Below are 12515 nucleotides of genomic sequence, written 5' to 3' on the forward strand. Positions count from 1 at the left end.
CGGCCCCGCCCGACTATGATTTGGCAGCTAGCTGGCAGAAAATAAATATTACTTTGAATACATTGTTTGCGGGCCCGCCTTAGTTTACCTATAGCTATATATCTATATAGACTTTGGGTATCTTACATTATGTTGGCATAATGGCAGCCCACGTCAGCGCTGCGTTTTATTTCAACTGTTTTGTGGTCTTTTCTTTAAACAGTCGATTGCCTAGATTTTATTTATTTTTGGTCATATGCACATATATGTTATGTATATATATTTATTTCTATTTATTTATTTTATTTTTGGCTTGTTGAATTTGCATGAGAATCGTGTCTAAATGAACGCATTAATTTATGCTGGCAATTGGCTTTGTGTGCTCATCTTCCTTTCTATTGTGTCCAAAAACTTGCATGACCTGTGTGTATCTATTTCCATTGAGCTGCAAATGTGTGCGTGGCTCTGAACTAGTTTCCTACCCAAACATATCTACAGTCTGACGTTTATCGCTTTTTTCTTGAAGCGACGAGTAAATTTAAAGAGTTGCTAAAACTATGGATGCACAACTATCAAAAGTTTCTGGCTGGTTCACGATTCGGCTCGGCTTATGATGCATTGTGAATTCGTGAATTGGCCAAGTTTATAAAATAAAGGGCCAAAAACAGTTCGAACTAACCAACTTCTTTAAGCTTTCCTAGGTAGCTGCTCTAGATTTTCTTCAATTTTGATCAAAGTCTTGGTTCAAGCCTTGGTTTTTTTAAATATTGATGAAATAATTTATTTATATTTTTTTATATATTTTTAGAAACCCGGGCAACTATCGAAATACCATAGGCGCAAAAGACAGCGACCTTTCAAACCATTTAATAACTTCATAATTATCAGGTATAATTAAACAAATATTCATTTTTTAATTCATAATTGCCCGCTCTCTTGAAAATATTGCAAGCCATAGATATTTTCATACAGAACTGAAGGGCTAGATTTGCGTTGCATTCAAAATTGTCATCCATCCAATATGGTTAGATAATTCGAATGTTTAGGCTCTAAGTTATTTGCATTGGGACTAAGTCACACCTTAGTTCTTTATTCTAAGCCAATCTATTTTAGAAAAACATAGCTTCGGTTCGGTCTTAAGTTCAGCTGATTTTTTGTTTATTAGTTCGCTTTATGGTTCGGTTCGGCTTAGTCCCGTTTGCAGCCTTGATTAATACTCTCTTTAACCAATTCAATCAATATTTATCAGAGACTATTAAAACGTGGCCAGCAACAACTAATTAAATTTGCTCTCCAAATGTTATGCAGTCCAGTGTAAAGCTCTGTTAAAAAGCTCAAGCTAGCAAGTATGAGCGAAACTAGGCTAGCAGCGAGCTTTTAAGCTGAGCTCCGCTCAAGCGGAAACGGAACTTAAATTTGCCCGCGCCGCCCAAAAGTAGGCAACAATATTTTAAATTTTAATGTGTGCTCTTTCAGCAATTGCCATGATATATTTTTAAATACATATACATAATTGAGAAGTCAAACGGAATCGTGGGCTCTCATTTGGTGTGCCTGGGATTCCGGTAGTGATAGCCATCCTCGCGATACTCCGAGGCAGCCGTTTCGTGGTCCAAGCTGGCGCTGCTCTGGCTGCCCTGGCTGCCCTTCTGGCGAGATCGTCTATGCTCGGGCGCTGCGTAGCTCAGCTCGGGCGAGCTGGCTGCAATGCCAATGTCTGTGGCCTCGTCATCGTCGTAATAGTCGCCATCGGCTAGGAACACGCTGCGCTGATTGCCATTCACCCTGATTAGACGACTTTGATACGCCGGATAGCTAGAATAGAAGTTGCCATCGATGATGTTTGTGTCCTGCTGATTGCCCACTGCATTTGTGGGTCCCTGCAGAGCTGGCTGGCCAAACACATTGCCCCGCACCACATTGAGGCCTTGGTAGTTGGAGCGACTGCGTTGACGTCCACTGCGCCGGCGACCATTGAAGCGTGCCACAGCTGCAGCCTGATTTGGATTGCCATTTCCTGCTGCTTGAGCCGAGGCGGGCAGCTGGCCACCGAGTGCTGGATCGAAGGGCTGTGCTCCTGCTGCCAGCTGGCCGCCCAAAACGGGATTCGCATTGCCCACAGCTGGCGCCTGTCCTCCAGCAGGAGCTCCATTTGGACCAGCTGGCGCCTGTCCTCCAGCAGGAGCTCCATTTGGACCAGCTGGCGCCTGTCCAGCGCCAAGCTGTTCGCCCAAAAATGGACCAAATTGATTTGCATTGCCGTTGCCTGCAGGCTGAGCCGCGGCGGGCAGTTGGCCGCCAAATGCTGGATCAATTTGGATCAGCACAGAGCCGGGTCGCTGAACAACCCCTCCAACCTGCCCCCTTACCAATGGAGCCTGTCCGCCAACAGCCAGCTGACCTCCAACTGCCGGTATGAACAGATTCTGATTGCCAAATCCTTGCAAGGCGCCGCCATTTTGATTGCCAGCTGCCAGCTGAGCGCCCTGCGAGGGATCTATAAAGAGATTGTTGCCGTTGCCCAGATTGTTGGGCCCATTGCCGCCCGCTGCCAGGCCAAGGGCGGGCAATTGTCCGCCACCAGCTGGCAGTCCAGCATTGGCTGGGAATTGTCCACCAGCTGGCAGTCCAGCATTGGCGGGCAACTGGCCACCAGCTGGCAGTCCACCATTGGCGGGCAACTGGCCGCCAATTGGCAGTCCACCATTGGCGGGCAACTGGCCGCCAATTGGGAGAGCATCGGCGCCCAACTGAGCGCCAGCTGGATCAACCACGCGGCAGCCAATGGGCGGATTGCCAGCAACTGGCGACTGGCAGTTGGGCAAAGCCGTGACGGGCAGCTGGGCGCCTGCATTGGCAGGCAGTTGGGCACCTGGCACAACTGGATCTGTTCGGATCTGTGAGCTCAGCTCGGAGTCCTGGGACTGCACATTGATCTGTGTGTGGAACACGGAATTCGGCGCACTCGCATAGAGCACGCGATTGGGACGCCGACGTCGCGTGACAATCTGGGAAGGAGCCGAAGTCAAGATCTCAGCGGTGCGCAGCTGTGGTGCGACCTGCTGGTAGTGTATGTGCTTGGTCTTCAGCGCGGGCTGCTTGTCGTAGTGATGGTAATGATCGATGCGTTTGGGCTCGTGATGCTCGTCGCCTTTGTGGTAGACCACGTGCTCGCTGGTGTGCTTGTCCTTGCGGAAAAAGGGCTTCAGTGCGTGCTCCTCCGGCGGCAGATAGTGCTGATCCTCATCGTCCTCGTACTCCCGATGGTGTCTGTGATGCGTCGATGGCGCCACCTCCGACAGCCAACCGATCGCCAGCAGGCACAGCAACAGGCTTCTGAACAGCTCCTGTGAAAAGAATTAATGGCTCGTCTAGATTCTCGAAAATGGGTATTCCATGCTGTGCTTACCATGGCATCTGTGCTCATCTGGGCATCTCCACTTCAATTATATACCAAAGCTCTGTCGACTTTTGTGGAATTGCATTGCACTTCCAAATGGGCGGAATTTCCGTGGTGGAACCTGTTGTCGAGCGTGAGAAATTCGTCAGGCACTTTTTGTGACCCATTTGTCGTATTGAATACTCGCAATTAAAATACAAATGTCGCTTCTAAGACAAAGCCTTTGGCTGGCGCAATTTATGGAGCAAATCGAACTGAACTGAATCAGAGGTTGTTAACATGCTTGCAAATAAAATACGACACTCTACGAAAGAAATTAGTGCACCTTTTAGAAGCAACCAAATGGTAAACCCAATCCATAAATGTAAGGGAGGTTTATATGTTAACAGGAGCTTCCTCTTGGGTGGAAAGCGAGTAGAAAGATGGGGTCAGCTGTGATCATAACAGAAGCTTCCTCTTGGGTGGTAAGGAAGTAGAAAGGAGTCATAAGACAAAGATCAGCCTGTGTGTGAAACTTACGAGTGTGCGCGTCGGACTAGCAAGCGAGAGGACGCTGGTTCAAATGAAGAATACATTTTCAATATTCATATTTAATCCATTTGTCATTATTCACAAGCAAAAGCAACAAAGAAATTGAAAATGAGTGGCAATTAACAAAAATAGCTTATAAGTAACTTCTTTTAGTGCATAATATCATGCCCTTCCACCCAGTATTTAATAGGTATTTATTTTATAATCGGGTTATACTTTTTATTGCATATATTCTTTTAAATCCTTGTGCGATTTAGGCGCGATGCCTGTAGACGCGGCGACGCACAGTTCTGTACTCGTAGCCGGAGTGAGCGACTGCAGGAGCAGGACCTGAAGCAGAAGCAGCTGCTTCATAGTTGGAATCCGAGGAATCGGCAGCTTGGAAACTCTGAGCTGGGGCGGCAAAGGATTGCACAGGAGCAGAAGCAGCAGCATGATGCTGGACGGGAGCTGGCGCAGCAACGTGAACTGGGACAGGAGCTGGGCGAGCAGCCTGTGGAGCAGGTGGCACATATGTCTGAACGGGAGCAGGAGCTGACTCAGCTGGAGCAAAAGACTGAGCGGGAGCAGAGGCAGCTGCATGATGGGCAACAGGAGCAGGAGCTGGCGGCACATAAGTTCTGGTCGGAGCTGGAGCGGACGCAGCAGCATGGAAGACTGAAGCAGGAGCAGGAGCAGGAGCAGGAGCTGGAGCTGGAGCTGGAGCAGAGGCAGCAGCCGCATATTGATGAGCCTGAGGTGCCACATAGGACTTCACTGGAGCTGGAGCAGAGGCAGCCACAGAGGAACCGGGAGCTGCGTAATTGTAGCCCGCCTCGGCGGCGACGCAACCCACCAAAGCCAGAGCCAGGACAAAGTGCTGCTGCAGGGATAATCGATAGTCTGTGGTGAGCTTAAAGTCCAGAGTAAGTCCATTAAATACTAACCATATTTGAAGATCTGTCTGCTGTTGGGACAATTTAGCGAATAATAACTAATAAGCAGCCGAGCATTACTTTTATACACGGGCTTTCGGCGAACGGAAGCAATGCACATCATCAATCAAAGCAGAGGCTAAATGATTTTCTACTCCATTAAATTTGGCACACAAATATTTGCCAAATTATCCACTAGCCTTTAAAGTATTCCTCATTCATTAACCACACGACTCTCAAATATTCCTCATTCATTATCCGCTAGACTCTCAAATATTCCTCATTCATTGCTGTCAGTCGTAATTGGAAGTGCAAGTCATGAATATTTATAGCTCAAACCTGATTGCACTACCGAGCACTTAACGCATTTCATTCACCCACTCAAAAAGGGATCAAAAGGGGGTCAATTGTTTTTTTGCAAATTTATGTAACAGTCAGAGGAATGCCTCCTTTATATCCTTTAGATCAGGTAGAGTATTCTTTATCAGGATGATAAACTGATCCAGATATTTCCGTCTGTCCGTCTGTGTCAACCCGTCCATCTTTTTTATATCTACAAAATGAAGAGACTTGGAATATTTTCTAAATATTTATTATTGTATATCATAAGCAGAACGAGTTTATATCTTGTTTGTCTCTACATCTAAAGCTATTTTAGAATAACAATAAGAGTCTTTTTAGATATCCTGATATACTATGTATAGCTCCTATAATTTTTGATGACCTACCTGAGTCTTAAGCTTAAGTATTTACACACACTCGGATGTCAGATAATGTGAGACCCAGGGACGAAGAGCTCCTGGCGCCTTCTTTAGGGTATCCGGCTAGTCGGACACTCCCGACTAGAGCACTCTTACTTTTCAATAGCAAGCTACGTTGTTATTAATATCGATAATTAACTTTGTCGTGAACCAAGTGACATATAGCATACATATAGAATACGCCAATAAATCGAAGCGAAACGTTTATGCAAATTCCGCTAGAGCAATAGATTAATGTCCATTTCAGCTCGTACGATTCATTCATTTGTCAGAGTTTAACGACTGAAAAGCAAATTCTGTTGCAGCCATATGATTAGACAAAGGTTATTGTCTTCTTTACAAGACATCATATTTGGTTCGTTGTGGGCTGATTAAATTTATGTCTTTAACGAGATGGTTTTCTTGTTTCGTTTTGTGTTTTCTCTTTATTGGTAAAATGCTAATTAAGTTGAAATAATTCTGCATTTAAAGAACTCTTTTCGGTTCGATTAGCATTTGAATATATAGTTTGCGGTCGGTCTGGGTTAAACCGCAAACCAGTTGACGTTTCTGTCTGACGGAATATTTTCAGAATTGGCCACGCAAATCAATATCATATTGCTCGTCCAGGCCGGATGCAGCTGCCTGGGGCGGCAGATATGTGCGGGACAATGATGCATACTGTGGCTGCGACAAAATGGATACAGCTGGCCGTTGCACTGCAGCGGGCGGCAGGTAGACATTGAGGGGACGCACCACTTGCTGCACCACCGGACGCTGCACCACCAGCTGAGGTCGCGATATATATTGCGGCTGTGCGATCTGTACGGCGGGCGACAAGTATGTGCGCTCGGGTATCGATACCACACGGCTCACCTGGCGATAGGCAGCTGCAGGTGGCAGGTAGACATTCTGCGGACGCTGCACCAACAGCTGCGGCTGGGCAACGTATTGGGGTGGCAAGTAGGTTCTGCTCGGTATTGTGGCAGCGACGCTGCCCACCAACAACACGGCCATGGCCACAATTATCGAATGCTGCAAAAGGGGATAACATTCTAATATAAAATAGCTGCCAAAATTGAGAAGAGCTCTCAAGACTCACCATGTTGCTTGCTCAAAGTGCAATAATTAAATCGTTTCAAGACTCTGGAATGTTTTCATATTTATAAGACAGCTGCCCAAACCCAAATCGGGTGTACTTAGTATATATTATGACATAGCCACAACAAACACGGCCCATAAAATTAGTTTTAATCGCATTTCAAGAAAGAACAGACATCTCGGCACACCAAAGATTAAATACCCTTACGTGCTTAGGACTTTTCAAATATGGATAATTGTGAAGCTTGCTTTTGCTGAGCTTGAAAAACTCACAGACGAACCTGTCTATATTGACAATATATATACTTTATAGAGAATCTATATACTTTATTGCATAATATATATATTTACTTTATAGAGTCAGCAATTCCTCCCTCTAAGCGTTACACACTTCATCGCAACACTGTAATACTCTCCAAAAGGGTAGAAGCAGCTCGGACAAGTCAATCGAAGCCATAAAATATAACTGTTCATTTATAATGTATATACTTTATAAATATTCTCTTATTGTCGTATTGATATTCTTTCACTGTAGCGCTTGCAATTTATTCTAAAAATTGGGATACGTCTCATTGTTGTTCAAAATTAATCGCCAGGCAGAACATAAATTGAAACCTGTTAAGTGTCTAACAGCGCCAGTTAACAGCCTTAGCAGAGTCACAAACCTCTGAATGTTAACTACCTGGCAGAGCTGTTAAGTGCATGTTAAATTTGTAGTTGAGAATTTATATGCGGCGTATACGTGATGTGCTGTATTTGTTTGTCTAGCCTGGCTAGATTTTTATTACGATTAAATTATTAGTGTCTGGTCTGATATTTTATTGGTTTTTATCAGAATTTGCAAATAACTTTGGTGTATTTTCTTGTATAGTTTGTAAATTGGCTGTTTAGTTTGATTCGAAGCTCGTTTTTGTTATCGACAACATTCTTTGGACAAGCTTTGATTGGGCAAACAGAACAAGAATCTTTTCTAATCATGCCTTAGAATATAAATTTATGCACATTTAATACTTGAAAATTCACAAAACTAATAGAACCGGTTGCATTGAATAGATGCTTTGTATTAAATGTGCTTCTACTAATTTTTGTTTCTTTAGAGCGTGGTTTTAGCTTGGTTTCGTTTCGTTTCGTTCTGACAGCGCTCTGCCAATCCAGCTCTATTTCAGGCGCTGACACAAGTCGCAGGCATTTGCATTACCATTTTTGGATATAGGCTTTACATATAGAGATATATATACATATATACAAGATATTGGGATGTCTATATGTGCTGGTGCTTCTGTTCATTTGTACAATTGTCACACCCATAAATAATTATACACTTATTCGATTTTAACTTATATTAATTTATTGTTAACAGCTTCAAACTCGTTTCATTTGTTTGGCATTTAATGTGCCGCTGCCTAATTAAAATAAGCGAATTTTTAATCTTTTCGATGAAGTAATCGAATTTGAATCGAATTTGAATATAGACTACAGTCCAGAATTAGCTTCCATTTAAATGCCGGAAATTCACAGATCGAATTAATACAGTTAACGGACGGCCAAACGCGATTGTTTTCGGCCAAGAAGATGATATCAAAGTTGGGGCCAGGAAAGCAAAAGTGATTGAGCTATGATGAGTAAACCCCCTCAGGGTCGGTCAGTCTCGGGTTTCCAGTGTGATTAACCGTTAAGCATGAGCTCTGCTGACAAATTGCTGATCAAAGGCAAGAAGAAGATGAAGAAAAATATGTGCACAGACGAAGCTGTTTTAAATTATGATTAATTTCAAGAAGTCGGAATATTTCGATATAAGAAATTATGAAATTCAAAGAGTGTGTTTCGGTTCTCATAACTCTTTAGTCAGCTATGCGGGGGGAAATCCCAACTAAAACGTGTTCTATTTTAAGCCCAAAACCGGCAAGCTTTATTATGGGCAAATTTCGGCACTTAAAGCTAAGATACCCTGTAAAAGGCTGTCACATATTCACTGATGCATATCAGGTCAAAGCAGTTGGATGTACACGAGTCTAGATGCTGTGGAAAATGATGAGATAGAAATTTCACAACTTTTTATAATTTATTTTCCCATTTAACCCTAAGTGTAACATGTTGCGAGGTATTCAAAAAAAAATTACCAAACGTGTTTTTTGTTTAAGTCTTTCGTAAAACTGTATATTATGGAATACATTTAAATTTTTAATATTTTACACACAGCGAAAACTCTTCTAAAACCGAAATCGATGTAAAAAGAACTTTGGCTAAGTTAGAAATGAAATATGAATAATTTATATGATATGTTGCCTTAGTTCAATGCTCGCTTAGCATTGACTGCGGCTTGATTAGTCGCCGTCGACGTCAGCGGCCAGCATTAAGCTTGATGGCGATCCGCTAAGGCGATCCGAAGTTTTTGGCGAGGCCAATTCTAAGTTGAGTTAATTGCGTGCTAATCGAATAGCGAGCGCCCATTTATAGTATATGCGATCCAAGTAAACAATTGCCAAAAATTATGTACCCCTGGGCATTCATTAAGAGCTGCTGCAGCTGAGGCCCGCTTGTGGGTCAAAAGTGACACGGAAAGTGGCGCGCAGAGAGGTCGCTTTGGGGCGCTTCCTTTCAAACTGGTTTCACACTCCATATACACATGTGACCCACTGTTCACGCGCGCGAAGGTTGCCCAAAAGGCAACCAGTCCCAGGTCTGGACCTGCTTGTGAGTAATTGAGGGCCCAATTGCGTGTTCGATTACGAGAGCTTGGCGGAACTGACGCCTTCTCATGCAAATTGTCTCGTTGGATTCTCATAAATAAAACATCATATAAAATCTCGGGTCGGGGCGCATTTATATCGCTTTTGTGTTTCATTAATAGCCATAAAGTGGCAAATATTTTGGCTTTATATGTGCACGTCAGGGCAGCCTGAAAATAAAGAGCATCTCTGTTCGTAGCTATCGGTTTGGGGCGATAAATCTAACTGGAATATAGGCTTGAATATATGACAGTTTTATGGAGTTGTCTTCTATTATAAACTTCATGGTTTAGCATATTGTTTTCACATCAAATTATGTATAATTTAGCACACTTGCCCTTTTGGGTATATTTACACACTGCTTAATCAAAGCGGATTACAAATCGATTAAATTTGATCGATAATTGCTTATAATATTATGCATAGATTGGGATGTATCGATATTAGCATATAATATTAGGATTGGGTCTTAAATCATTTATCGATTGCCAAATATCGATAAATGCGTATACTATAACGATAAGATTGGAACCCATTGATCGATTAACAATTAGTCAAACTTATTTATCGATTAACGAGTATCGATGAATTATATTATCTACGGTTTCGAACCTATTTATCGATTGGTAAGCATCGGTTTTTGTATATAAGATTTCTTTATTGATTAACAAGTATGTTAAGATTTGAACGTATTTCTTCTGCTTGCTCAAGAAGCCAGCTGGAAGAGTATTCAGATATCGGTGCGCCACATTTTTCTTAGCTGTTTGTATTTATTTAGTAAAATTTGACTGCCTGCTGATAACTCAGTGCTTCATTGTGCTTAAATCTATAACGCTGGGGATCTGCCAAAGAGCGAGCAGAATAATTTTATGAGTGTCGTTCTGTCATAGCCGGTTAACCAGCCCAATCAGGTTCGGTTAATTTTGCGGCAGCTGTTGTTGCTGTTGTTGTCGAGAAGATTCTGCTTTTGCCGAACATATTTTGGATTGTCGAAGCTATCCTGAAACGACGTTGCCGACGTATAAATAATGTCGTACTCTTCATCGGCAACACAGTAATATTTCAACCTTCGTGTTGTGAATTTGTAGCTGAGCAAAATGGTAAGACAAGAAAAAATGAAAAAACAAAAGAAAAAAAGTGAGAATAACCGAGGATAATTGAGACATAAAAAGATCAAAAGATTACCCAATTGGGCCTATATAGATTATTGAAGCGTGCTGATCGAATTATATCCGTCTGATCCGACTTACAGAAACTCTTGATCGCCTTCGCCCTGGTGGCAGCCGTCAGCGCTGACGTGTCCCATCTGTTCTCGAACAGCGACAACCTGCAAGAGGATGGATACCACTACCAGCAGCCAGCCAAGCAGTTCGTCATCGATGTGCCACAGACCTATGAGCAGCCCGCTCCAGTTGTCTACCAGCAGCCAGCTCCAGCTCCAGTCTACCAGAAGCCCGCTCCCGTTGTCTACGAGAAGCCCGCTCCAGTTGTCTACGAGCAGCCAGCTCCAGTCTACCAGAAGCCCGCTCCTGTTGTCTACGAGCAGCCAGCTCCAGTCTACCAGAAGCCCGCTCCTGTTGTCTACGAGAAGCCAGCTCCAGTCTACCAGAAGCCCGCTCCTGTTGTCTACCAGAAGCCCGCTCCCGTTGTCTACGAGCAGCCTGCTCCTGCTGGCATCCTGAAGGAAGATGGATATCATTATGGCCAGCCTGCTGTCAAATTCGAACCGACTCAGGAATACCTGCCCCCAGTTGTCCAGAAGCCTGTCTACAAGCCAGCTCCAGCTCCAGCTCCCGTCTACAAGCCAGCTCCAGCTCCAGTTCCTGTCTACAAGCCAGCTCCAGCTCCAATTGCGCCCGTGTACAAGCCCCAGCCCGTGATCCCAGCCGCTCCCAAGGTTGTGATCCCAGCTAAGCCCGTCAACGAGTACCTGCCCCCAGTTGTCCAGAAGCCAGTCTACAAGCCAGCTCCAGCTCCAGCTCCTGTCTACAAGCCAGCTCCAGCTCCTGTCTACAAGCCAGCTCCAGCTCCTGTCTACAAGCCAGCTCCAGCTCCAGTTGCGCCCGTGTACAAGCCCCAGCCCGTGATCCCAGCCGCTCCCAAGGTTGTGATCCCCGCTAAGCCCGTCAACGAGTACCTGCCCCCAGTTGTCCAGAAGCCAGTCTACAAGCCAGCTCCAGCTCCAGCTCCTGTCTACAAGCCAGCTCCAGCTCCTGTCTACAAGCCAGCTCCAGCTCCTGTCTACAAGCCAGCTCCAGCTCCAGTTGCGCCCGTGTACAAGCCCCAGCCCGTGATCCCAGCCGCTCCCAAGGTTGTGATCCCCGCTAAGCCCGTCAACGAGTACCTGCCCCCAGTTGTCCAGAAGCCTGTCTACCAGCCAGCTCCAGCTCCAGTCTACAAGCCAGCTCCAGCTCCAGCTCCAGTCTACAAGCCAGCTCCAGCTCCAGCTCCAGTCTACAAGCCAGCTCCAGCTCCTGTCTACCAGCCAGCTCCAGCTCCCGTCTACCGCCAGCCAGAGCCTGTTGCCCAAGGACCTAAGGGCTACAGCTACCCCAACGATCCCCAGCCATCTTTCGACTTTTAGGGAACACTTGTTGTAATTAGAAACTATCTTCCTCTAGTATTAGACCCTTTTTTCGAATTCCTGATGCGAAGTCACTTGAAATAAATAAAAACGACATAGAAAAAAATTAAATAACTTATTTACTTGCAGCTAAAATCAGTTTGAACATAAATGAACAGCAATTAAATTTTTTAATAATTTTCATTCTCCAGCTTAGTATAGAAATGCTCGACTGAAGCATTCCCAGTCAGTATTACCTACTTGATAGCTTTAATTAAAAGATAGCTATATCCTTTCTTGATTGGAAACACTTTACAATTTTCATTTAGAAATTTATATTAAATAATTTGCTTTTCTATCTCGATTTACTTTCCTTAGCTTCATTTTCCATTTTAATTTCATATTAATCAACCATTAATTTCTTAATTTTATTTTGAGGTTAAGTTAAGTTATTTTATTTAAAATTGTCCATTATTCAGAATTTCATTCAGATAAATTGCTCTTTTTATCTAGATTAAGTTCTTTGTTAAGCTCTACTTTTCCTTTCCTATAGATTCT

The 12515-nt window shown here is 43.9% G+C and overlaps 3 protein-coding genes across 3 annotated transcripts; 1 reads left to right on the forward strand and 2 right to left on the reverse strand.

Moving 5' to 3' along the window:
- Positions 1 to 1520: 1520 nt before the first annotated feature.
- On the reverse strand, positions 1521 to 3406 carry LOC135429060 (uncharacterized). Its single transcript, XM_064683236.1, has 2 exons — positions 3389 to 3406; positions 1521 to 3326 (listed from the first exon to the last, which is right to left on the reverse strand). Exons 1-2 carry the CDS (start codon positions 3404 to 3406, stop codon positions 1521 to 1523), a joined length of 1824 nt encoding a protein of 607 aa, XP_064539306.1.
- A 757-nt stretch (positions 3407 to 4163) lies between these two features.
- LOC135429061 (protein PRRC2C-like) lies at positions 4164 to 6581 on the reverse strand. The gene is made up of 3 exons (XM_064683237.1): positions 6167 to 6581; positions 4434 to 4792; positions 4164 to 4349 (listed from the first exon to the last, which is right to left on the reverse strand). Exons 1-3 carry the CDS (start codon positions 6579 to 6581, stop codon positions 4164 to 4166), a joined length of 960 nt encoding a protein of 319 aa, XP_064539307.1.
- A 3397-nt stretch (positions 6582 to 9978) lies between these two features.
- On the forward strand, positions 9979 to 11978 carry LOC135429062 (uncharacterized). Its single transcript, XM_064683239.1, has 5 exons — positions 9979 to 10020; positions 10647 to 11270; positions 11310 to 11453; positions 11517 to 11660; positions 11736 to 11978. Exons 1-5 carry the CDS (start codon positions 9979 to 9981, stop codon positions 11976 to 11978), a joined length of 1197 nt encoding a protein of 398 aa, XP_064539309.1.
- The last annotated feature ends 537 nt before the right edge of the window (positions 11979 to 12515 follow it).

This window comes from Drosophila montana, unplaced genomic scaffold (assembly GCF_035044405.1).
Source record: "Drosophila montana isolate Dmon_TW-CO22-7 unplaced genomic scaffold, ASM3504440v1 contig_2583_1, whole genome shotgun sequence".
In the NCBI taxonomy this organism is placed as follows: domain Eukaryota; kingdom Metazoa; phylum Arthropoda; class Insecta; order Diptera; family Drosophilidae; genus Drosophila; species Drosophila montana.